Source organism: Suncus etruscus, chromosome 15 (genome assembly GCF_024139225.1).
Source record: "Suncus etruscus isolate mSunEtr1 chromosome 15, mSunEtr1.pri.cur, whole genome shotgun sequence".
NCBI lineage: Eukaryota > Metazoa > Chordata > Mammalia > Eulipotyphla > Soricidae > Suncus > Suncus etruscus.
The window spans coordinates 57,180,992-57,206,238 of record NC_064862.1 but is presented as its reverse complement, the minus strand read 5'-3'; the positions used below and the strand labels follow the sequence as shown (position 1 = coordinate 57,206,238).

The window sequence follows — 25,247 nt, the reverse complement described above, 5'->3', positions numbered from 1 at the left end:
ATTGGCTGGTGGGGATCCCGGAAGTGGCGCAGCAGAAGAACACGTGTGCGATTGCCCTGCGCGCACATGGCGCTGTTCTTGCGCAGGTGTTGGCTGGCCCACGGGCCTTCGGGCCGCTCGCTGCGACGACGGGAGGCCAGTCTAGGCGCCGCTGGCCCCGGGACCGCGGTGCGAGTGAGGTTCGCCCCCAGCCCCACAGGTAACCAGCCCTGGGTGGGTGTGACGCCGCAGGAATGAGGCCCCCCACCGCTCTGACCCCGCCCCCCGAAAGGCCCGCACGAATCCCTTCCGGCGGGGTCAGGGCAAGACGGGGCGGGGACAGTGCAACGCGACCCTGGCCGCTCCCGAAATTGTGCTCCTTGTCTGCAATCAGCTTGTCGCAGTGTGCTCTCTCGTTGGGCCCCATTTTGTTCAGTGCTGAATAAATGGTTCTTCTCGAGTACAGACTGTAAGATCTTGTGCTAGGTCATCGAGGAAGCTGGGTCCCTAGCTCCAAAAAGCCTATATGATGGGGGCTAACGAGAGAGCATGGAGGTAGGGCGTTTGCCTTGCATGCAGAAGGCTGGTGGTTCGAATCCCGGCATCCCCTATGGTTCTCCCGAGCCTGCCAGGATCGATTTCTGAGCGTAGAGTCAGGAGGAACCCCTGAGCGCTGCCGGGTGGGACCCAAAATCAAACAAAAAAAAACCCCATGGGGCCTGCGACAGGTGTCTGTGTGAGTAGGCTGCATTTAGGCAATCTCATGCAACAAGCAAGGATCAGAAGTCGAGGAGGGAATAGGGTTCAGGAACCGGATGACAAAATGATCTGGAACCATCTCTAGTGCATTGAAACTAGGTGGGACGCTGCACCTGGGGAGATGCAGATGCAAAAGCCCTGTGGCTAATAATGGTGGAGTTGAGTGAGTCAGCTGGTACATTCCTGTGCCTTCTGGTTCCTTAAATGAGGCGCACTCTGTGGCAAGGTGCTAGTTAATAGCGACTGGGACTTTCTTGGCAAGAAATAATAAAAAGTGGAAATCGGCCCCAGACCTGGGTCGAGTAGTCTCCAAATTAAAAATGAAGTAAGAATGGGCCCGGAGAGATAGCACAGCGGCGTTTGCCTTGCAAGCAGCCGATCCAGGACCAAAGGTGGTTGGTTCGAATCCCGGTGTCCCATATGGTCCCCCGTGCCTGCCAGGAGCTATTTCTGAGCAGACAGCCAGGAGTAACCCCTGAGCACCGCCGGGTGTGGCCCAAAAACCAAAAACCAAAAAAAAAAAAAAAAAATGAAGTAAGAAGTATAATGTAGGGGCCAGAGCGATGGCACAGTTTGCCTTGCACGTGGCGGATCCAGGACAGATCTTGGTTCCATCCCCAGTGTCCCCATATGGTCTCCCTGAGCCAGGAGCGATTTCTGAGCGCATAGCCAGGAGTAACCCCTGAGTGTCAATTGGTGTGGCCCCAGCAAAATAAGGAACAAGAAATATAATGTACTCTAGCAGGGTTCCTCAAACCATTTATGATGGATAGGTCTCTTTCATTGCCAATCGGAAGTTGGCCACTATAATAAATGAATGACTAGGAAAGAACCTTAAAAGCAAGTCTAGGATGAGTACATGACTTGCTTGTGTGAGACCCGGGTTCGCTCCACACACAGGACAAATAAAAATATACAAAATATCACCTTGTTATCCAGAAGTCACAAAATTAATATCAAATTCCCGTTTCTCTTTGTTGGAAGTCAAATAGTTAAGAAAGAAAATTAGCTCAACATGTTCAAGAGAGAACACATTAAGAGAGAAGCCAAAGGGCCGGAGCGATAGCACAGCAGCAGGGCATTTGCCTTGCATGCAGCCAACACAGGACCGATCCAGGTCCAATTCCCAGTATCCCATTTGGTCCCCCTCCCCCCCCCCCAAAAAAAAAAGAAAAAGAAAGAAAAAAAGAGAGGCCAGAGTATATCTCTTAGATTGAGATGCTGCACAAATTGCCAAGACAGAATCCTAAAGTTTCTAAACACTGTTAGTTGTGTACTTGGTTCTAAACTGACAGCCATTTGCACCCTGCTTTTGTTGTTTTCCATCTTGGAACCATACCCGGAGTTGAACTTAGGTAGGTGACTTTAGGCTTTGTGCCTAAGCTTTTGCCCCTTGGAGTTCTCAGGATACATGTGCTGAGCATTGAACTCACGGTCTCACTATGAGGCAAGTGCTCTACAATTTGAGCCACGTGCCCCCCTGTTAGCCAGTTTTGTATCTAGTTTGAGAAGACTGGCACAGCTTGCTGTCAAGGTCTGGGATTCTGTGGATCTAGTTTTCTTCTTGATATATAATGGAGCCTCAGTTTTACCATCTTTCTGTCATGCAGAGAGTGCTAGTCTGAGTTAGAACTTATGCAGCAGATGCACCTGAGTTAGGTCTGTTACTTTGAAGAGAAACCATTTGAGTGGTCTTTTTTTGATGATTATAATTCTCATTTCCTTGTTGATTTGCAGGAAATGTCCATATGGGAAAGATTATTTGACTGCAGTTACCTAATAGGATTACGAGGCAGTAGTGATCTCTATGAACTATGATCTATGATATTAATTAAACGGGGAATTTTGGGGGGGGGGGATGAGATGATGTCCACACCTGGCTATATTCAAGTCTTACTCCTGGCTCTGCACTCAAGGATCACTCCTGGTAGGTTTAGCAATGGTCCTCAAACTACGGCCCGCGGGCCACATACTGTATTTATCCCCATTTTGTTTCTTCACTTCTAAATAAGATATATGCAGTGTGCATAGAAATTTGTTCATAATTTTTGTTTTTACTATAATCTGGCCCTCCAACAGTCTGAAGGTCAGTGAACTGGCCCCCTGTTTAAAAAGTTTGAGGACCGGGGCCGGGAAGGTGGCGCTAGAGGTAAGGTGTCTACCTTGCAAGCGCTAGCGTAGGACGGACCACGGTTCGATCCCCCGGTGTCCCATATGGTCCCCCCAAGCCAGGGGCGATTTCTGAGCACATAGCCAGGAGTAACCCCTGAGCGTCAAACGGGTGTGGCCCAAAAAAAAAAAAGTTTGAAGACCCCTGGAAGGAACTATGAGATGCCATGGATCAAACCCAGGTCAGCTGCATGCAAAGTAAATTTACTCACTGTACAATGACTCAGGTCACTCAAGGGAAATGTTGACCCTTCTGTGTCAATTTGATTTTTATTTTGGGGTCCCACCTCTGACTCTTCATTAAGGGATAACTCCTGGCAGGCTTGGGAGACCATACGGAGTGCTGGAGATCAAACCTGAGTGGGTTGCTTGCAAGGTAATGGTCTTCCTACCTAAAGGAGAAATGTTGAGCTTCAGTTTGGGTTTGGGTGGTGTGAATCCATACCTGAGACCCATCAGCTCCTCTTTTTGGTCTTGTCTGAGCTTTTTCCTTCTTCCTCCAGGCTTTTTGCACTTGGGTGGCCTCCGCACTGCCTTGTACAACTACATCTTTGCCAAGAAGCATGGAGGGAGCTTCATCCTCAGGCTGGAGGATACAGACCAGACCCGCCTTGTACCAGGAGCTGCAGAGAACATTGAGGACATGCTGGAGTGGGCAGGTGAGGCTGGAGAGGCAAAGATGCTGCTCCAGGGAGGAACAAGGAACAGAGAAGAGGGACTGTAGGTCTCTTGATGGTACTGGAAGGGAGCAGGAGGACTTCCTGGAGAAGTGACCCATTATATTGCCTGGGGTGAAAGGAACCTCACAAAAGGCTGCTTAAGTCTCCTGACCAAAAATTGATGGACCTTTTTTTCTCACACTCAGAAGTGCTCAGAGCTAACTCGTGGCTCTGTGCTCAGGGATCACTCCAGGAAGTGCTTGAGAACCGTATGGGGTGCTGGGGCTTGAGCCATGTCGACTTCATGCAAAGCAAATACCTACCACTGCACTATTGCTCCCACTCCACTGTCGGACATTCTTATTAGTTCTTCCCTTTTTTTTTTTTAAGTTTTATTCTTTGTTTTCTCTTTTTGTATTTGTCCACCAATATTCAAGGCTTACCCCTGGATCTGCACTCAGGAGTTACTCCTATTGGTATGCAAGGGACTATATGGGATGCTGAGGATCAAGCCCAGGTCAGCTACATAGCAAGGGAAAACCCTACCCACTGGACTATGTCTAGAACCACTTTTCTTTTTTAAAGCTTACTCCTGGTCATGCCCCCGGGCTGCTCCTCCTATCTCTGGATTTGGGGTGGGTGGGGATATTCCTGGAAGTTCCCAGAGACAATATTTGGTGCCAGGATTGGAATTGAGGCTGGTTTAGTACAAGGCAAGTGCCTTCCTCTCTACTTTTTCTCTCTCGCCTGAGATATTTTGTTTGTTTGTTTGTTTTTGGGCCACACCTGGCAGCCCTCAATGATTACTCCTGGCTCTGCACTCAGAAATCACTCTTGGCTCGGGGTACCATATGGGATGCCAGGGATCGAACCCACATTCGTCCTGGGTCAGCTGCATTCAGGCAAGCAATCTTTCGGCCTCATGAACTGCCTGAGATTCTTGTTCTGATCTTAGACTTCCAAGTCTATTCGGAATAGATAGGAGACAGGTCAAGTGTGAGATGCAGAATGAAAGGCCTGTACGAACAGGAAAGAGTGGGCAGCTGCTCAAGGCCAAAACTCGCCAAATCAGCTGATTTGCTAGAGGAGCCAGAACTCCAGGTTTTCTGTCTTTGCTCATGAATACTTCCCATTGTTAAATCTCAGCTGAGATGATTTTTTTTTTCTTTTTCATAACTACTTCTTGAGCCAAATAAAACACCTGTTGCCTCTGAAGTCAGTCTTCTTGTGGTAACCTTAATCCTGTGGACAGCAAAGCTTGGGGAAGACAAGGGGACGTGTTTCTTTTTTCTGGGATAACTCAAACTTATCCAGCCAAAGCGCTCAACATATCACGACAGTGTTGTCTTGTAATCACCCATAAGTTAACTAGGCTCTGGTTTCCTACAGGAAACAAACCCAGTTCACTTCTGCCTCTTAGCAAAGATTTGAGTAGATCAGCTCCTTCATCAGGGTAAATTGAAAGTATAATTCAGGATGCAGCTGGCCAGCCTTCCATCCACATCATCATGGATGTTTTCTCAGATAATGCTAGAAGTGATGCCTGAGCACTGCTGGGTGCGGGCCAAACCCTCCCCACCCATAATCAAATCAAATCACATCATTCTGCCAATGTTTCACCATTACTTAGTATATAGGAGAAAGAGAGAAACTGAGTCATCCTTGTTTGCTTACTTTGGGGGGGGGTATTGGGCCACACCCAGTGATGCTCAGGGGTTAAATTACTCTTTTTTTTTTTTTTTTTTTTTTTGGTTTTTGGGCCACACCCGGCGTTGCTCAGGGGTTACTCCTGGCCGTCTGCTCAGAAATAGCTCCTGGCAGGCACGGGGGACCATATGGGACACCAGGATTCAAACCAACCACCTTTGGTCCTGGGTCGGCTGCTTGACAAGGCAAATGCCGCTGTGCTATCTCTCTGGTACAGGTTACTCTTGGCAGTGCTCAGGGAACCATATGGGGTGCCTGGGATTAAACCCAGCTTGGCTACATGCAGGGCAAGTGTCTTGTTTTTATTTGTTTTTTGGGGGGGAGTCACACCTAGCGATACTCGGGTTACTTCTGGCTCTGCATTCAGGAATCACTCCTGTCAGTGTTCAGGGGACCATATGGGATGCCAGGGATCAAACTGGATTGGCAGCATGCAAGGTAAATGCCTTCCCCACTGGAGTGCTGGGAGGCTTGGCAGGCCCCCAGCCATCCCCTTCTTTATCCCCTGGACTCCAGGTCTTCCCTGGGTGCCAGAAGTGGGTTCAGGTGAACTCTTAGGGTTCCTCAGGCTTCCCCCATCCCTCCGTACTCCAGGGGGGAGATGCATGGGGAGGAGGGCCAGCAGATACCTGGCTTCTGGTTTCCCCTTAGATTCTGGAGACCAGCTCTTGCTAGGTATGGGGTTTGGGGAGGCCCCATGCCTGAGGCCTTCTCCCTAGCCTGGGGAGTGCTGGGAGGCTTGGCAGGCCCCCAGCCATCCTCCCATTTCTCCCCTGGCCTCCAGGCCTTCCCTGAGTGCCAGCTCAGAGGGCCAGAAGTGGGTTCAGGTGGACTCTTAGGGGTCCTCAGGCTTCCCCCTCCCTCCGTACTCCAGGGGGGAGGTACATGGGGAGGAGGGTGGGCAAATATCTGACTTCCGGTTTTCTCTTTGATTCTGCAGGCCAGCTCTTGCTAGGTATGGGGTTTGGGGATGCTGCAGGCCTCCCTAGCCTGGGGAGTGCTGGGAGGCTTGGCAGGTCCCCAGCCGTCCCCCTCTTTCTCCCCTGGACTCCAGACCTTCCCTGGGTGCCAGCTCAGATGGCCAGAAGTGGGTTCAGGTGGACTTAGGGGTCCTCAGCCTTCCCCCCTCCCTCCGTACTTCATGGTGGAGGTGCATGGGGAGTAGGGCGGGCAGACATCTGGCTTCCAGTTTCCCCTTTGATTCTGGAGGCCAACCCTTGCCAAGTATGGGGTTTGGGGAGGCCCCATGCCTGAGGTCTTCTCCCTAGCCTGGGGAGTGCTGGGAGGCTTGGCAGACCCCCAGCCGTCCCCCTCTTTCTCCCCTGACTCCAGGCCTTCCCTGGGTGCCAGCTCAGATGGCCAGAAGTGGGTTCAGGTGGACTTAGGGGTCCTCAGCCTTCCCCCCTCCCTCCGTACTTCATGGTGGAGGTGCATGGGGAGTAGGGCGGGCAGATATCTGGCTTCCAGTTTCCCCTTTGATTCTGGAGGCCAACTCTTGCCAGGTATGGGATTTGGGGAGGCCCCATGCCTGAGGCCTTCTCCCTAACCTGGGGAGTTCTGGGAGTCTTCGCAGGCCCCCAGCCGTCGTCATCCCCCCTACCCCCCGGATTCTAGGCCTTCCTTGGATTCCGGTCCAGGTGGACTCTATAGGGGTCATCAGCTTTCCCCCTACCTCTCCCTACAGGGGTCTTCAAACTACGGCCCGCGGGCCACATATTGTATTTATTCCCATTTTGTTTCTTCACTTCTAAATAAGATATATGCAGTGTGCATAGAAATTTGTTCATAATTTTTGTTTTTACTATAATCTGGCCCTCCAACAGTCTGAAGGACAATGAACTGGCCCCCTGTTTAAAGAGCTTGAGGACCTCTGCATGAGAATGCGCTTTGGGAGGAGGGTGGGCCGTTCTAGCACTGGTTTATGTTGGGACAGTCACTGGAAATTTATTCTCTTTGGTCTCCATTCCAAAAACCATGTGGGGGCTTGGTTTTTATGCATATAGTTTATATATGCATAATATCCATCTTGTATTATGACCTTGATACTGCCCTACAAAGCTCATTTCTAATCTTTTACTGCCTCAGTCCCAACCCTTATTTCCCCCCATTTACCCATGTAGGTGCAGCTCATGACATGAAGCTCACCACATAGAGTGATGAGTGCAGTTAGAGAAATAACTACACTGAAAACTATCATAACAATGTGAATGAATGAGTGAAATAGAAAGCCTGTCTTGAGTACAGGTGTGGGTAGGGTGGGGAGGAGGGAGATCTGGGAAATTGGTGGTGGGAATCTTGCACTGGTGAAGGGGGGTGTTCTATACATGACTGTAATCATACAACTACAATCATATTTGTAATCACGGTGTTTAAATAAAGATAATTTTAAAAAATGCCTTCCCCACTGTACCATAGCTTTAGCCCCAGGGCAAGTGTCTCAATACCTCTCTGATTACAACATTCAGTATTTTTATTTTTATTTGAGCAAAAATTCAAGGATCCTTTCTCACTCAGAGGACTGAGGGATGGAGCCTTGCATGCTTGAGGCCCTGAGTTTGGTCCCAGACACCCTCTGTCCCTTGATTCCCCACCTGGCACTGCTGCACTGCGCAGCTGAGCCATCAGGCTGACACTGCTGGGAGTGACTGAACATTGAGCTCCCTGCCAACCCTCTAAGGAGATCACTGTGTATAAAAGGAAGAGGCAGGTGGGAGTACACAGGCCTAAAAGGTTGATACAGACCCTGGATACGTCTCTCAGACCATTATCTGGGAGTGAGTGGGGATCAGGCAGACAGATAGTCATCACCCATCAGTACCCCATCATGGGTACAAGTCTCGGCCTGTGTTCCAGGCATCCCCCCAGATGAAAGCCCGCGTCGGGGCGGTCCAGCTGGGCCCTACCAGCAGTCTCAGCGGCTGGAGCTGTATGCGCAGGCTGCAGAGGCTCTGCTGCAGATGGGAGCGGCTTACCCCTGCTTCTGCTCACCCCAGCGGCTGGAGCTTCTGAAGAAGGAGGCTCTAAGGAACCACCAGACACCCCGGTAAGTGCTCCACCTGCTAGGAAATGGCCCAGATCTTCCCTGCCTCACTGTGTCTGTGTGCGTTGGGGGAGGGGGCGAGTCCTAGAGTTTAGGGTCTCTCTCTGGGCCTCACGTCTGCAGGCGCCACTTCTGTCTTTAATCAGGAGGCTTCTGGCAGGCCTGGGCCCCAGACCAGTGCCTCGATACCTCCTTGGGTGTGACCACATGTGGCTCTGCAGCTCATGCCAAAGCAGATGGCTAGCCTTCGAGCGAGCATGAAAGAACAGACAAGAGCTCAGACTCCTGGAACCTGGCTGTGGAGGTGATGCATACTCAAAGGTCTCCATACTCAAAGGTCTAGAAAGGGGATGCACACATGGGGCTCTGGCTTATACCCTGACAAGGCAGTGCCAGTAGTTTCCTGTCCCCAGGGGCAGATTCTCATGGGTGAGTTCCCTGACATCTCCACTCAAGTTGTTCCTTTGTGATAGTGTAGGCTCTTCTCTGTTCCCTGACCCCCCTCCATCTCTGCATGGGACTTGTGTCCTGACCACCTAAGGAGCAGAGCTACAGGTGGCACTGAGGTGCAATATATTGACACTCCACCCTACACCCTGGGTAGCATGGATGCTGGCAGAGCCGGTGAGCTTGAGCTGCTTTGGAGGGCTCTGCCTGAGGGTCTTTTTTTTTCTTTTTGAATTTTTGGGTGTCTTTTTTTTTGTTGTTTATTTGTTTGTTTTGGGGAGGGCCCACATCCAACAGTATGCTCAGTGCTTACTTCTGGCCCTGCACTCAGGGATCACCGCTAGCTAGGTTCAGAGGACCATATGTGATGCCAGATATCAACCAAAAGCGTCCTACCTGCTGTACTGTTGCTCTAGTCCTAGTGGGCATCCATCAGCAGTGGCCATTGAGAAGCAGAAGAAATAGTCCTATGGAGAAGGCACTTGCCTTGCATGCAGCTGACTAGGGTTTGATATCGGCATCACATTTGATCCCCTAGGCCTACCAGGAGTGATCCCTGAGCATAGAGCCAGGAATCAGCCCAAGCACCACTGGATGTGGTCCCAAACAAAAAATCCAAACAAACAAGCAGAGGCCCCAATTTTAGTCATGCTCTCAGGATTCTAGGCTTACATGCTCACCTACAGCTGTTTCAGAAGGGGCATGTTTGGGGTTTGTTTTGCCTTACTTTGTGTGTGTGGCTTTTGGTTTTGAGTCATACTTAGTGGTACTGGCTCTGCACTCAAGGATCACTGCTGGTGGAACACAGGGAACCATATGGGATCTTGGGGTAGAACGCTAGCAAACTGTGCAAAGTAAGCACCCTACCTGATATCCTATAGCTCTGGCCCTGACATAAGACTTATTTTTCAAATAATGGTCAAGGGTTAGAGACAGAAACCTGGGCTCACTTCCCGGGCCCTCATGTATCTCCTGAGCACCAAGCAGACCCGAATGGTTTCCCCACATTGCAGTCAGCTCCCTGTCCTCACAGAAGACTCGGTAACCTGGGCTGACAGGGAGGGGCATGAAAGATCTTGATCCAGCTAGCACCACACGCCTGTCCCACCACTGCACTGCTCTACTCCCTACAGGTATGACAACCGCTGCCGCCACTTGAGCCAGAAGCAAGTGGCCCAGAAACTGGCCCAGGAGCCCACGCCTGCCATTCGCTTCCGCCTGGACAAGGATGTGCCTGCCTTCCAGGACCTGGTGTACGGCTGGAACCGGCATGAAGTGGCCAGTGTGGAGGGTGACCCGGTCATCCTCAAGAGCGACGGCTTCCCCACCTACCACCTGGCCTGCGTGGTGGATGACCACCACATGGGCATCAGCCACGTCCTGCGGGGCTCTGAGTGGCTGGTATCCACTGCTAAGCACCTGCTCCTCTACCAGGCCCTGGGCTGGCAGCCACCACATTTTGCCCACCTGCCCCTTCTCCTCAACAAGGATGGTAGCAAACTGTCCAAGAGGCAGGGCGACATCTTCCTGGAGCACTTTGCCTCTGCTGGCTTCCTGCCTGCGGCTTTGCTTGACCTCATCACCAACTGTGGCTCAGGCTTTGCAGGTACCACTCAGAAGGGGCTTCTGGTCCTGAATACTGCTGCATCCTGGCTATGCCCTCCAGGGAGCGTGAACAAGTCTTTTCCTTCCCAGGTGTCCAGGGAGCTGTGCTCCAGGTTCTGTGCTTCAGGCTCTGTGCTCCAAGCTCTGTGCTCCAAGCTCCAGGTTCCATGTTCTCTTTTGGATCCTTAGGTGTGAGCAAGAGCTTCAGGACTCATTGTTTCATCTTTATTTTTTCTTATTTATTTATTTAGTTAATTTTGGTTTTTGGGTCACACCCAGCAGTACTCAGGGGTTACTCCTGGCTCTGCACTCAGAAATCGCTCCTAGCAGGCTTGGGGGACCAGATGGGATGCTGGAAATCAAACCCAGGTCTGTCCACGGTCAGCCACGTACAAAGCAAACTGCTATGCTATCATTCTGACCCCTATTGGTTCATCTTTAAAAGGGGCTAAATGCCTCCTTTCCTCCTTGGCCTAAGTTGGAGTTCCTGGTGTGCTCAGTACTCATACAGGGCTGCAGTCACTCTGCTTTACTCCAGTTCAGCTCCTCCTGGCCTAAGGCTTGGACCCCAATACTTTTTTTTCTGGAAGTGCCAAAAATATCAAGCTCAAAAATGTTCTTGTCTGAGGCTGGAACAAAATAGTACAGCAGCTAGGCTGCTTGTCTTGCATGAGGCTAATCTGAGTTTGATCCCTAATCTAATATGGTTCCCTGAACCTCAATAAAAGTAATTTCTGATTGCAGAGTCAGCAAATTCTGAGCACCTCCATATGTGTCCCCCCAAAAAATTACCTGGCTTTTGCTCTTTGGAGGAGTGCTGGTGGGGTGAGCCCTGGGACCACTCCAGCAATACTTGACTTGGCTCTGTGGACTCCACGGTTCAGTGCTGTGAATCAAACCCAGGGTTTTCTGTCTTTTTTTTTTTTTTTTTTTTTTGGTGCACCATTCCCGGAGGTACTGCAGTCCCAGATCGATGCGCGGAGCAGACGGAGCAGGCTCCTCTTCTGACTCCCAGCTCCAAAAATTTATTTAATATATTGTCCTCGGATAGAGAACGTATCAGATATTAAACTGATAAGAACAGACACTACACTTGATCTTAGCCAAAAGGCCGAGAAGCAATACAAACCCAGGGTTTTCTGCACTGCTGGCATGTTCCCCAGCTCTCAGTCAAATGCTTCCCTTTCCCACCACTACTGGCCCACTTAACCACCTGAGCACCCATCCTCCCAGCTGAAACTCCCTTCAAGATAGGATAGGATGGCTACTCTGGAGGGGACTCCTGAGCCCCACGAGGTTAGCTTCCTGTGGGTACTGCTTCTCACTTATGCCATCTGTCAGGTGTCTGTGACAGCATTTCCTGCTCCCTGTGTTCATAAGCACCATGAGCTCAGAGATGGGAGCAGCTGGCCAGGGTCATGATAGGCCTGTCTCTAGTGGCGCTGCCTCCTGATGACATCAATGCCACTGCTCCCTAGGAGCCACACAAAGATTAGTTGGGCTCTCCCAGGAAATAATCCCTAAACATGGTCTGACCAAGAACAGCCTCCCACGAGGGAGTTGTTCTCCTTGGACCTTCCTCCTGGTGGTGGCCTAGTGTTGCTTCCCATTCTGGGTGCTCTATGCAGCACCCAGTGTGTCTCTGTGAGGTTCCACCTGCCAATTCCTGGCACACTGTGGTCCCCTGAGCCACAGAGCCTTGAGTAGGTTCCAAACATCACTGGGTTAAGCCTCAAAATGAAAAAGGCTGTTGGGACCGGAGAGATAGCATGGAGGTAAGGTGTTTGCCTTTCATGCAGAAGGTCATCGGTTCGAATCCCGGCATCCCATATGGTCCCCCGAGCCTGCCAGTAGCAATTTCTGAGTGTAGAGCCAGGAGTAATCCCTGAGCGCTGACGGGTGTGACCCAAAAACCAAAAAGAAAAAGGCTGTAAGTAGGACTGACACATGTACACACACCCCAAATCATTTGCACACACTCCAAATCCCTCACATACACACAGCCATGGGTAACACCTCCCCAAATTCCTTGCAAACAGATGAGGATGACACACACACACACACACACACCGGAGTCACTCGCACATACATAACGACACACTCCAAATTCCTCAAACACATATACATACACCTTAAGTCCCTCATACTCACACCCTCCCCAAATCCCTCACACACAGCTGGGGGTAACACACATACATACCCGCACCCAAACTTTCTCACACATACATATACCCCAAATCCCTCATACCACCCTTCCCAAATCCTTTATACACACCCAGCTGGAAAGTAACGCACAGTTGGGATCTCAAACACACACACACACACACACACCCCTACATTCCTTCAGTTAGGGGGCTGCCTAGTTTACTTATAGGGTGCTTCCTTGTCTGGAAATGGGGTTGCGGGAAGAGCTGAGCCCCACTTCTGTCACTTGCAGAGAACCAGATGGGCAGGACCTTGCCTGAGCTGGTAGCGCAGTTTGACCTCTCCCGGGTTATTTGCCATTCAGCGCTGCTGGACCTGGAGAAGCTCCCTGAATTCAACAGGTGAGTGGGACCCCGGGGAGCCCCGTGAGCAGCTCTGATCTCTCAGCTTGTCTCTTCTCCTCTTGAATAGGTCACAACAGAGAAATAGGGCAGGGCTTAATGCACTTGCTTTGCACATAGCCAAGCTGAGTTCAATCCCCAGCACCACACATGGATCTCTGAACCCCACTGGCAGTTATCTTTGAGTGCAGAGTTAGGAGTAAGACCTAGCACGGTAGGACATGGCTCCAAACCCACCTCTTCCCCAGATAGGGCTCCTAACTACATCCCACTTTGTCAGAGTTTAGTCCAATCCAGTACTGTATTTGGGGTGTTTTACGCAGCACCCAGGATGATCTGAAGATAGGACAGTGATTGCATTTGTCCTTCCCATCTTGCCCAGTCCACTGCTGAGGTTCTAGGACCAAGCACTGCATGGAGAGAGGCCTCTTCCGTTCTCAGTAACCCCAAATCCTGCCAGCAATGTCTATGTTCACTACCAACACCACTTCCCTGAGATTTTGCAGCGCATCAGATCTCAGATGGTCTGCACATGTCTGAGCACAACACCAGCTGTAAAGGGCTTGTACTCGGGGGCCTATGGTCCTCCTTGAGTATTTCTTATTCCCCCTCTGGTTTTACTGCCATACCCACCTAGGTTCAGAAGCTGCTTCTGGTTTGGTGCTGGGGCAGAAGAGCTTCACTCCCCTTTAGTGTTGGGGATAGGGCACATCTGGGTATATCTGCTCCAGTCTGGAGTCATCTCCCCAACCTGTATTTGATTTGCACGAGCTCCAGGACTGCTCATCAACTGCAGTTTGAGGGTGTTGAAGGATGGGGCCTGCACACCAGGCGGCGCTCTGAAGCTGTTCCTAATTCTGTGCTCAAGGGTCTCCCCTGCCCTGGCAGTGTACTTGGGAATCAAACCTAGTTAACTCTGCATGTGCAGGGCAAGCGCCTTCCGTGCTCTACTATCACTTTAGCCCAGGAACTCTTAAACTTTTTTTCTTCTATAATATTTTTTAACTTGATTGATTGGTTTCTGGGTCATTCCCAGCGCTCAGGGGTTACTCCTGGCTCTGCACTCAGAAATCACCCATGGCAGGCTGGAGGATGCCAGGATGCTGAGAATCAAACCAGCTCTCTCCCTGGTCGGCTGCATGCAAGGCAAATGTCCTACTGCTGTGCTATTTCTCTGGCCCCTCTCTTAAACTCTTTTTTTGTTGTTTTGTTTGTTTTTTGGGTCACACCCAGCAGCACTTGGGTTACTCCTGGCTCCATGCTCAGAAATTGCTCCTGGCAGGCTTGGGAGACCATATGGGATGCCGAGATTCGAACCAATGACCTTCTGCATGAAACACAAACACCTTACCTCCATGCTATCTCTCTGGCTCTCTTAAACTCTTAAAGCTCTAACTGGCTCAGATTCACTGTCTGCAGTGGGTCCCATCGCAGGGTGAGGTCAGAAGCAGACACAGGTATGCAGACTGCAACTTACACTCGGCCTTTTTGTTTTGGTTGTTTGACAAAAGTTTTGGGGTACCATCAGTGCTCAGGGCTCATTTGTGTCTTTGTGCTCTGGCAGGATTTGGGACACCATGTCTATTGCCAAGAATCAAACCTAGGTCAGCTGCATGCAAGGCAAGCCTGCTACCCACTTTACTTACTATCTCCCATCCCCATGGTATCCTTGCCATGTATTTCCAGCAGCTTCCTTGAACATCTCAGCCTCTCCCCTTATACCTACCCTCTGCCTGCCAGATGTTCACTGCCAGAGAGGTGGGAACACAGGCTGTGTGCTCAGTGTCTCAGAGGGGTGGCCCCATTTTCCCTGCATATAAGGGAAGTGCCTTGCAGGTCTTATATTATTCATATGGTCAGCAACTTGATGGGGTGAGGGGCAGGCCTCAGCTGTCTTTCACTCTCTCTGTTCCCTCTTCTGCCAGGGATGGACCTACCTTGGGAACTGAGGTATCTGAAGGGGTGGGGAGCATCTGTCAGAGGCTTAGAAAAGGCCCAGGAAGTCATAGGGTTTGGCCCCTCTGCCTATATTATGGAGCCTGCAAATAGTGTTGTAAGTATTGAGATGTCCCAGGGCAGAAAAAGAGGTCAGGTAGCTTTGCCTAAAAGGTGTGTGTGTGGGGGGGTATACTAAATTTAATCATGTGTGTATGTGTAAGGGTGTGTGTGTAAGGGTGTGTTGGGGTGTGTGTGTGTGTTGTGTGTGTCTGTGTGTGTTGTATACTAAATTCAATCCACCCCCAGCAGGTAAGGGTGTGTATGTTGGGGGTGGGTGTTGTACACTAAATTTAATCCACCCCTGGCTTCTATTTTTTTGTACCACACCTGATGGTTCTCAGAGCTAACTCATGACAGGACTTAGGGACCATATGGGGTGCCACATGAACCCTTACCCTTCGTACTCTCTAGACTCAGAAACTATACATTTGACCTGCCTTTCCAACTCCAGCCCTACTTTAGTGAGACTCATGCAGACTCTTCCTTGGGAGCAGGTGCCTCAGAGGCTAAGCAGGCCCCATGGGAGAGGGCAGTGGGTCAGGCCTGGGACTGATAGCAGTGCAGCTCCAAGGAGCTGACCCAGATTGGCAGCCTCCAAGGTCCTCACACTCCTGATTTTCGACCCTCCTTATCTGATGGAGTCTGTCATGGCATGAGGAGCAGACATCTTTGCAGTTGGTTTTTCAGGTTACTAGAAGCCAGAAATTGCTATTTTCTATTTTCTGATTTAAAGTGTTGGCCTTGGGGCCCTGAGAAATAATATAGTGGATAGGTTGGATGTTTATTTTGCACAAGGCTGACCTGTGTTTGACCCCCAACACCCCATATGGACCCTTGAATCTGCTAGGAGTGAGTCCTGAGTACTGCTGGGTGTGGCCCCCAAGCCAAAAAAAATGTTGGCTTTATGGACTGGAGAGATTAATACAATGGGGAAGGCACTTGTCATGCAAACAGTTGATTGTGGTTCAGTTCCCAGCACCACACATGATCTCTCCTCCTAAGTACAGACCCAGGAGTAAGCTCTGAGCACCTCCAGATGTGACTTAAAAAAACAAAATGGGGGAAGAGGGAGAAGGGGCCCATTGGTGGCAGGAATATTGCACTGGTGAAGGGGGTGTGCTTTTTATGTTTGAAATCCATTATAAACATGTTTTTTTTTGTTGTTGTTGTTTTGTTTTTGGGCCACACCTGGCGGTGCTCAGGGGTTACTCCTGGTTGTCTGCTCAGAAATAGCTCCTGGCAGGCACGGGGGACCATATGGGACACCGGGATTCGAACCAACCACCTTTGGTCCTGGATCGGCTGCTTGCAAGGCAAACGCCGCTGTGCTATCTCTCCGGGCCATTATGAACATGTTTATAATCGTGGTGCTTAAAGATATTACTAGGAAAATTATATATATAAAAATAAACTGTCCATCTCTTGGACTGCAGAGATAACCCAATGGGTTGGAGCTCATTACAGTTTCCGTGTCCTGCAACACATAGTTCCTGAGCATTTAGGTGGGAGAAGTCACTGTGGTGTAGCTGAAATGCGCCAAAATTAGTAAACTAAGTGTTGGCAGTTTATTTAAAACCAGCGGTCCCAAACTTGAGCCTTGCAAGCTGACAGTTCTGACCAGCTAGAAGATTCCATCATGGTACTCGCTGCAGTGCTGGTGTGACCCCCAAATCAGAGAAGCCTATTGTAGGCTGGAAAGGAGGACTAAGGTCTTATTCTTCCAACTCAACCTACTCCCAGGAGAAGGGTTTGCAGGAGCTGGACGGGGACAGCACTGAGACCATCCCTTGCTGCCCCAGGCTGCATCTGTGTCGGTTGGTGGACAGTAAGCCGCAACGTCACCAGCTGATGGGGAAGCTGCGGGCACTGGTGGAGGAGGTTTTCGGCAGCCAGCTGCAGGACAGGGCAGTGCTGGAGCCTGCTTACTTGGAGAGGGTCATCCTGCTGAGACAGGTGAGCCTAGTCTACCTGAGGGGGTCGTTATAGTAAGACTGGTGTGGATCAGGGAGCCTTGGGTGCATGCACTCATCTCCTACCCCCATCCTGTCTTCCCACAGGGCCACATTGGCCGCCTGCAGGACTTGGTGTCACCTGTGTATGCCTACCTGTGGACACGGCCTGCCGTGGAACGAGCACAGCTGGACGCCATCACAGAGGAAGTGGACATGATAACCCAGCGTGTGCTGGGGTGAGTGATCCCGACTGCCTCTTCCCTCCTAGGGTACCACCATTACAGGCAGGCACTGAGGGGCTCCCTTATTAGCTCCCCACCCCCCCGAACCAGCTGTTGTCTTGTGTCTGAGGTTGAAAATGTCCTTTCTCAACCTTTCCATGCATGCTGGAAGATGCTACCCAAGCTGGTAGGAGAAAAGGGGAACCAGGGGCTGGAGAGATAGCACAGTGATAAGGCGTTTGCCTTAGATGCAGAAGGACGGTGGTTCAAGTCCCAGCATCCCATGTGGTCCCCCGAGCCTGCCAGGAGCAATTTCTGAGCATAGAGCCAGGAGTAACCCCTGAGTGCTGCCTGGTGTGACCCCCCCCCCAAAAAAAAAAAAGTATAAAGGAACCAGATCTTGGCAGTGCAGAGGCCAGAGCAAGACTGGCAGGAGGAAGGCCAGGTTTGCTACAAGGGCAGCTCTGTCTCCAGACTATGTCTCCATCTATGACTCCCTTTGGCCACTTTTGCAGAGGCTCTGTGTGAGGAGGGGGCCTCTCCCAGAATAGAGGAACAGGTTGACCCTAGGGAAATGTGTTTCCTCTTCAACACAGCCAGCTCAGCCACCTTCTTCACAGCTCATCCCCAAGGACCCTCTTTTCCTAGGTTTAGCTTATGTTTTTCGGCAACTGTCAACCATTCGGGATCCAGCCAGAGAAGCCAGGACTTAAAAATAACACCTTCAGATCTGGAGTGATAGAGTATAGTGGACAGGCCACTTGCCTTGCACAAGCTAACTCAGGTTCAATTTCTAGCACCTAAGATTGTCTCCCAAGCCCTGCCAGGACTGATCCCTAAGCACAGCCCTGGTGTGTCCCGATCTCCCCTACCCCCACGCAAAAAAGGAAAACCCAGCTGAAGCTAGAATGTAGCTGAGCAACTGAGCTCTTGCCACATACAAATGGAGCCCTAGGCTCATTCTCTTCACTTTGAGGCTGGACATAATACAGCGAGTATAGGACACGTTACATGTGTCTGACCCATGTTTGATAGCTGGCACCATGATGATCTTTACCAGGAGTGATTCCTGAGTGCAAAGCCAGGAATTAACCCTGAAGAACACCAGATATGGTCCAAAAACCAAATAAAACCAAAACAAATTAGTCTCTGGAACTGTAGTTAGCTAATCGATAGGAAAACAGAACAATTAGGGATAACTGAAAGGGTTTATGTTTTGGTGTATTGTTTGTTTGTTTGTTTGTTTGTTTTTGGACCACACTAGCAGCACTCGGGTTACTCCTGGCTCTGCGCTCAGAAATTGCTTCTGGCAGGCTCGGGGGACCATATGGGATGCCGGGAATCAAACCCGGGTTAGCAAACCCAGTCCCTGATACTGTGTCTATTGCTTCAGCCCCAATGGTCCTATCTTCTTTACATAAAAGGAGCTACAATAAGCTTGTTCTGTGTTGTAGATATTGGAGGGCTTTTTCCTTCTTCAGACTGCCTCTTAAGACACGCCTGTGCTGAGAGCATCCTCTTTACTCCGTACCCATTCTTCTTCCATTGTTAGCCTGCAATGCCAGATTTATTTAACTTGTTTTTTTTTTCCCTGGGGGCGGGTGTCACACCCCCAAGCACTAAGGGGTTATTCCTGGCTCTATGCTCAGAAATTGCTCCTGGTAGGCTCAGGGGACCATATTCCCATATGGTCAGGATTTGAACCACCATCCTTCTGAATGCAAGGCAAACACCCTACCTCTCCATGCTATCTCTCCAGCCCCTTAACTTGTTGTTGTTGTTGTTGTTGACGGACAATTGAATTGCTTCCAGTGTTTGCTCTTAACTAACAGGCCTGCAGTGCCTCATTGTACAATGGCCTCAGCAGGTGTGTTTGCAGGGATATCTCCAAAATAGAGTCCTGAGAGCAGGTTTTTATATGGTAAATAAAAAGTCTCTTACTGTTAGGCACTCCACAGTTGGTACTGCTAGTGCTAATTCCAAGGAACTAATGCCTTCTCTCCTCACCCTGTCACATGATTAGGTTTCAGGGACTTTGGGGCGGCCCCTCAAGCCAGAATTGCTAGCATTCAGATACTCAGAAGCTGCCAGATGCCTAAAAGTGTCCTTTGGAGGCTCCCTGTGCCCTCATTGGCTCCTGGGACCTGCCTGCCTGTTAACTCCTTGCCAGCCAGCTCTCCCTCAGTGACCAGAAGGCGAATACGTTTCTATCTTTCATTGCCTTTTATATCACTCAATAACTTGAGCCAGGATTGTAGCTCAGAGGTCAACCATGGGGCCAGAGTGATAATACAGCAGGAAGAGCATTTTTGCTTTGTACCTGGCTGCCCAAGGTTCAATGCTTGGCATTCCTTTTCGTCTTCTGTGCCTGCCAGGAGTGAACCTGAGCTCAGAGCCAAGAGTAACCCCTGGCCATTGTTGGATGTGACCCAAAAACAAAACAAAACAAAACAAAAAAATCAACCATAGACCTTTTCTTTATGACGCTCTAGGTTGAAAAATAAAAAAGCATATGGATTATTTTGCAGGAGCCCCAGGTTCAATCCCCACACCACATGCCCCTTCTTCCCCCATGCATTGCCGACTGTGACCCCAAAACAAAACTCAAACAAACAGGATTTCATCAGGGCAAGGGAAATGCAAAGACCTGAAGCCCATAATGTGTCTGTGAGAGTGAATACTGACTTCCATCCCAGGCACTGCAGGTTCCCTAGAACTCCTAGCACCTCTGAGCACTGCCACATGTGGTCCCACCAAAGACTGTTTTGCCATCAGCTCTGCCTTGTCCCTACCAGTCCTCAGGCCAAGTAACTGAGGCATTAGCAGCCGCCATCTGGTCTCAGATGAGTCCCAGCAGCTCACCAGCAGGCTTGCTGTGAGGAGGTCTGTGGCACCGGCTGCCAGTCATTTTTGTTTTGTTTTGTTTTTATTTTTTTAAATATTTAAACATCACGATTACAAGCATGTTTGTAGTTGGGTTTCAGTTATAAACAGAATATCCACCCCCTTCACCAGTGCAACATTCCCACCACCAGTGCCCCCCCCCCCCCCCGTTTTTATTTTTGGATCACACCTGGCATCGCTCAGGGGTTACTCCTGGCTCTGCAATCAGAAATCGCTCCTGGCAGACTTGGAGGACCATATGGGATGCCAGGATTAGAACCACCACCTGTCCTGAATTGGCTGCATACAAGGCAAATGCCATACCACTGTGCTATCTCTCCACCCACCCTCCGTTTTTTTGTTTTATTTCTGAACTTTTTTTTTTTTTTTTGGACCATTCCCTGAGTGCTCTGGCTATGCACTCAGAAATTGCTCCTGGAGAGTTCTGGGCTGCAATGCGCTATACCGATCGGGTGTCCACACTAAGTTCGGCATCAATGTGGTGACCCCCCAGGAGTGCGGAACCACCAGGTTGCCTAAGGAGGGGCGAACCGGCCCAGTTCGGAAACGGAGCAGTTCAAAGTTGCCGTGCTGATCAGTAGTGGGATCGCACCTGCGAATAGCCACTGCACTCCTGGCTGGAGAGACCACATAGGATGCCAAGGATTGAACTAAAGTCCGTCCTACTGCTGTGCTATTGCTTTGGCCCTTGAACATCTCTTTTTAACAAATCAACTCAGGGACAATCCCCCATCCTTATCTTCCACGCTTGCTTGAATCTGCTGCTAAAAATTTAGATTCCTGGGGCCGGAGAGATAGCATGGAGATAAGGTGTTTGCTTTGCATGCAGAAGGATGGTGGTGCGAATTCCGGCATCCATATGGTCCCCTGAGCCTGCCAGGAGCAATTTCTGAGCATAGAGCCAAGAGGAACCCCTGAGCACTGCAGGTGTGATCCCCTCCCCCCCAAAAAAAAACCCACAAACAAAAGAAATTTAGATTCCTATTTCTAACTCTGTAATTTGCATCTCCCCAGTAGTCCCATGAACTCAAGTCAGTCTCTCCAATCCCCAAAATGAATTTACAGAAATTAATTTTCCCGAATGCTCAAATAGGCTTCTGGGAGTATGGAGGAGGGCTGCTGACCCTTTCATTTTATTTAGTTATTTGGGGGCCAGAGAGATAGCATGGAGGTAAGGCATTTGCCTTTCATGCAGAAGGTCAGTGGTTCGAATCCCAGCATTCCATATGGTCCCCTGAGCCTGCCAGGAGCGATTTCTGAGCATAGAGCCAGGAGTAACCTCTGAGCGCTGCCGGATGTGACCCAAAAAAAAAAAAAAAAAAAAAAATGAAAAAAGAAAAATTCCACTATTTAGTTATTTGTTGTTGTTGTTGTTGTTGTTGTTGTTTAAGCCATGGCTGGCATGCTCAGGAGTTACTCCTGGCTTTGCACTCAGGAATCACTTCTTAGGTGCTCAGGGGAGCACATGGGATATCAAGGTTCAACTTGGGTTGGATGCATGCAAGGTGAAAACATCCTATCCACAGTGCTATTTCTAGGCTTTTGGATCACCTCAGCAGTGCCCAAGGATCACTTTTTTGGGGGGAGGGGAGAGTTTGAATCACACCCAGCAGCACTCGGGATACTCCTGGCTCTGCACTCAGAAATCGCTCCTGGCAGGCTCTGGGGACCATATGGGATGCCGGGAATTGAACCGGGGTCCGTCCGGGGTTGGACACATGCAAGGCAGATGCCCTACCACTATGCTGTCACTCTGGCTCCCAAGGATCACTTTGGCAGGCTCAGTATACCACATGGGGTGCCAGAGATTGAATTCAGTTGGCCATGTACAAGGCAAGCTCCCTCCCTGCTGTACTATCTGTCGCTCGTGCCCAGGCCCTTTGATGAGGCCTTGATGTGTTTTTTGATCTTTTGCCAGGAATGTTGCCAGTGCTGAAGCTGGAACCCTCATTCTCTCTTTCTCTCTCTCACCTCACTTTATCAGTTGGAAAGCTGAGTCAGAGCTGAAGGGTAGCAAGTTTCCCCATTTTCCTCTGATATGTCCCCTACCTCTGATCCCTGGGTGGTTTTCTTACACACACACACTCAAAAAAAAAAAAAAAAAAAAAAAAAAAAAGCAGGAGGAGTATTGTTTGGCCAACTGGCATTGTAACATGTAAAAAAAAAAGTGTAGAATCTCAGAACTTCCGCATGCCCCTACTGTGCCTTTACCTAGCTGCAAGTACCTGATCAGGCTGATTCTCATAGGTTGTTAGACGGCGCTGGATTGAGCCTGACCCAGGACTCACTGAACAGAGAGCTGAGGAAGTTGTCAGCGGATCTGCCAGGAACCAAACCCAGCCACGTGATGAAGCTCATCCGAGTAGCCCTCAGCGGACAACTGGTGAGGCAGGCAGACAGGCCCACACCCTTCCTCCCACCTCTGGACCCTATGGAAACACAGTCACGAGGCTGTGTCTGGGACCCAGAGATGAACAGGTCACAGCTGCCCCTTTTTGGGTCACATTAGCACTTAGTGTTTGCCACTGAGGCAAGCAGAGACATGGGAATGAAGCACAGGTACCCTGTAATGGAGGGACTGGAGGGACAGGCTTAGTTCCACCAGCAAAGCAGGCTTAGCCATGGCCACAAAATATGCAGGTCTGCTTCTCAGGGGCATCTGGCCTGTTACTCTGGACTGAAGTGCACAGTAGGTCCTTAAAGCCAGGGGCCCAGAGAGATAGTGCAATAGGGAAGGCACTTGCCTTACACATGGCCCACCAAGGTTTGATTCCCAGCATCTCATATGGTCCCCTGAGCACTGATAGAAGTGATCCCTGAGTACAGAGCCAGGAGTAACCCCTGAGCATCACCAGTGTGCCCCCTCCAACCAAAAATAAAGAACCCAAGGCCAGGCCAGTGAGAGAGCCTGGGGCTGAGGGTGGGGGCCAGCCACCATCCCTGGTTCCACATGGTCCCCTCAGCATCATCAGGAACAAACCTCAAGCACAGAGACAACTGTGGCCCTACCTAACGCCTTTAGGTTAGGCACAGGTGGGCGAGGACACACACATACAGACATATGCACAGCACAACACAGACCAAAAACATTCAGCATACTAAGGCTGTATTTTCTCTCTGCACTTAGCAAGGTCCCCCGGTGGCGGAGATGATAGTGTCACTGGGCCCACAGGAAGTCCGGGCACGGATCCAGCAAGTGCTCTCCAGCTAGGGGAGGAGTAGCAGATGACCTACAATCCCTCATAGTGGAGCAAAGGAGGCCCAGTCACTCCTGAAGCGGCAGGGCTTGGGGCCAGGAGTGGATCTGGCTTCTCCCTCCATTGCCCACACACCATACTCTGGGCTCCAGGCCACCTCGCTGCCTATCTCCTTTACTCCGGAGCTACCTGGTTGCTGCTACCACATCCCACAGCAGAAGATTCAAGGAACTTCCTGAAGGCTTCTCACATATGAGTCAGCTTGGACTGCTGTTAAAAATGACTGCACACTGGACCAGAGAGAAGATCAGCAAGCTTTTTTTTTTTTTTTCCTTGGAGGTATGTGTGTTGGGCCACATCTGGCGGCACTCAGGTTATTCCTGGCTCTGTGCTCAGAAATCCTGGCAGGCTCGGGGGATCACTTGGGATGCCAGGAATTGAACCCTGATCAGCCTCGTGCAAGGCAAAAGCTCTACCACCCTGCTATTACTCCAGCCCCAACAAGCTTTGAAGGCAAAAAGTCTGAGCACCTGAGCAGCCCTAGAAGTGACCCCTAGCCCCAAGGACAGAACTGGGAGTAACACCTGTGTAGAGGTCCGTGGCTTCCAGGGCTGCCAGAGCCCAGTGCTGCAAGGCTCACAGGGGCTCATGGGACTCAGTTACTGGGTGGGGCCTAAAGCCCACCTAAAAATACCAACTTGGAGGCACTGCCTGCCCAGGACAGAGAGAGAGGAGAAAAAGATCAACCAAGTATACTTTTTATTCCTCCTGGAATCTGAGGCCTGCTGCCCCTGCCAGAGTTCTGAAAAGGGAGAGATAGATAGAAATACATCTGTCTGGCCGGGGAGGGAGGCCTGGATACAAAAAGGAAAGAAAAGTGAATAGTTGCAAAGCAGGCAGCATTTCTCTGATGCTTTATCTCTGCCTACCCCACCACCACCACCATCACCACCCACAAGCCAACAGGCATTGATTGCTCTGGTCACTATTATGGCCCCCCTCAACAGTCATAGTTTCTCTTTTTATACCGGTCATGATGGGGCATGTCTTTGTTCAGTAGTCAATTATAGTGGGGTTATACAAGGTATATGTCTGGCTCCAACTGCCATACCCCTGGGTACCAGGAGATATGGAAATGGTCAAGAAAAATGGCGTATATTTATATACACATTTATACACACATAAATCACACATGGTGGCTTTCAAGCAATAGAAGTTCAAGTGTCACACTTGGGGACCAGATTGATAATACAAATGGGTAATGCATCCCCTCTGGTGCTCCAAGACCTACCAGGAGTGATTCCTGAGCCAAGAATAACCCCTGAGCACTACTGGGTATGGCCCAAAAGCAAAACCAAGTGTCAGACTTTCCCTCTTTTGTGTGGTTATCTGCATGCACCATTGTGTCTGAACCCTCTTACCCAGGCACCAGCTGGCCTGGATCATGTGGTCCCAACAACCTCAATCTCACTTCATCTTTCTAAGTACTGTAGAAGCTAAGTCCAGCCCACCCTAGAGGTACTGAAGCTGTGACCTGAGCTGTGGGACTGTGGGACAGGAGTTTGGGATTCAGCCTGTCACCATAGCATCTGTACTCGGAGCTCCCAGTCAGCCCAGTTTGGGTTTGTAGTTGGCATGGGCGAGGACAGATCTCAGGTTCCACCTGCCTACTGGGTTTCTTGAGAAGTGCCCTCTCTGTGGACATTTTTCCTTTGATGTGGGCCAGCCTATGTCTCTCTTCCTGGAAGTCATCTGCGGTTCACCAGACCTGGGCCTTGCCAGGGACATCACAGCCCTGGCCACCTTCACACCCACCTTTCTCTTGCCATTGTCCCTACCTATCTGTCTTTGTCTCAAAATAGTGAGAGACTGATGCTGCCATGAGCATGGCCACCACCTACCCCAGGATATCTGTCTTCCCTTAGCTTCCTGTCATTGTTGTCCCCTGGGTTCATCTGAACAGGCCAGTAGGTCTCATGCTTTTACCTTCATTCTCCAAGGGGAGCCACCAGCCTCTATACCAGGGGGCCGGGAGCAGCCTGTGAGGGGCCCCAGTGGCAGGAG

General features: G+C 50.3%; 1 protein-coding gene and 1 non-coding gene across 2 annotated transcripts; one reads left to right on the top strand and one right to left on the bottom strand.

Moving 5' to 3' along the window:
• The first annotated feature begins 60 nt into the window (after window positions 1-60).
• On the top strand, window positions 61-24,112 carry EARS2 (glutamyl-tRNA synthetase 2, mitochondrial). The gene is made up of 9 exons (XM_049789158.1): window positions 61-199; window positions 3,411-3,566; window positions 8,127-8,316; window positions 9,894-10,366; window positions 12,803-12,911; window positions 16,709-16,862; window positions 16,967-17,097; window positions 22,234-22,369; window positions 23,114-24,112. The coding sequence occupies exons 1-9, from the start codon at window positions 67-69 to the stop codon at window positions 23,195-23,197; spliced, it is 1,566 nt and encodes a 521-aa protein (XP_049645115.1). The 5' UTR covers window positions 61-66; the 3' UTR covers window positions 23,198-24,112.
• On the bottom strand, window positions 11,298-11,488 carry LOC126031484 (U2 spliceosomal RNA). The gene has a single exon (XR_007503343.1). It is a non-coding gene; the product is annotated as a U2 spliceosomal RNA (small nuclear RNA).
• Window positions 24,113-25,247: the final 1,135 nt, after the last annotated feature.

What these genes read in the sequence shown, in the direction of transcription:
- EARS2 (XM_049789158.1), top strand. Translation starts at nt 67, where the DNA reads ATGGCGCTGTTCTTGCGCAGGTGTTGGCTGGCCCACGGGCCTTCGGGC. An exon ending in GTTCGCCCCCAGCCCCACAG is followed by an intron (nt 200 to 3,410) that starts GTAACCAGCCCT and finishes TTCTTCCTCCAG; the next exon opens with GCTTTTTGCACTTGGGTGGC. An exon ending in GGACATGCTGGAGTGGGCAG is followed by an intron (nt 3,567 to 8,126) that starts GTGAGGCTGGAG and finishes CCTGTGTTCCAG; the next exon opens with GCATCCCCCCAGATGAAAGC.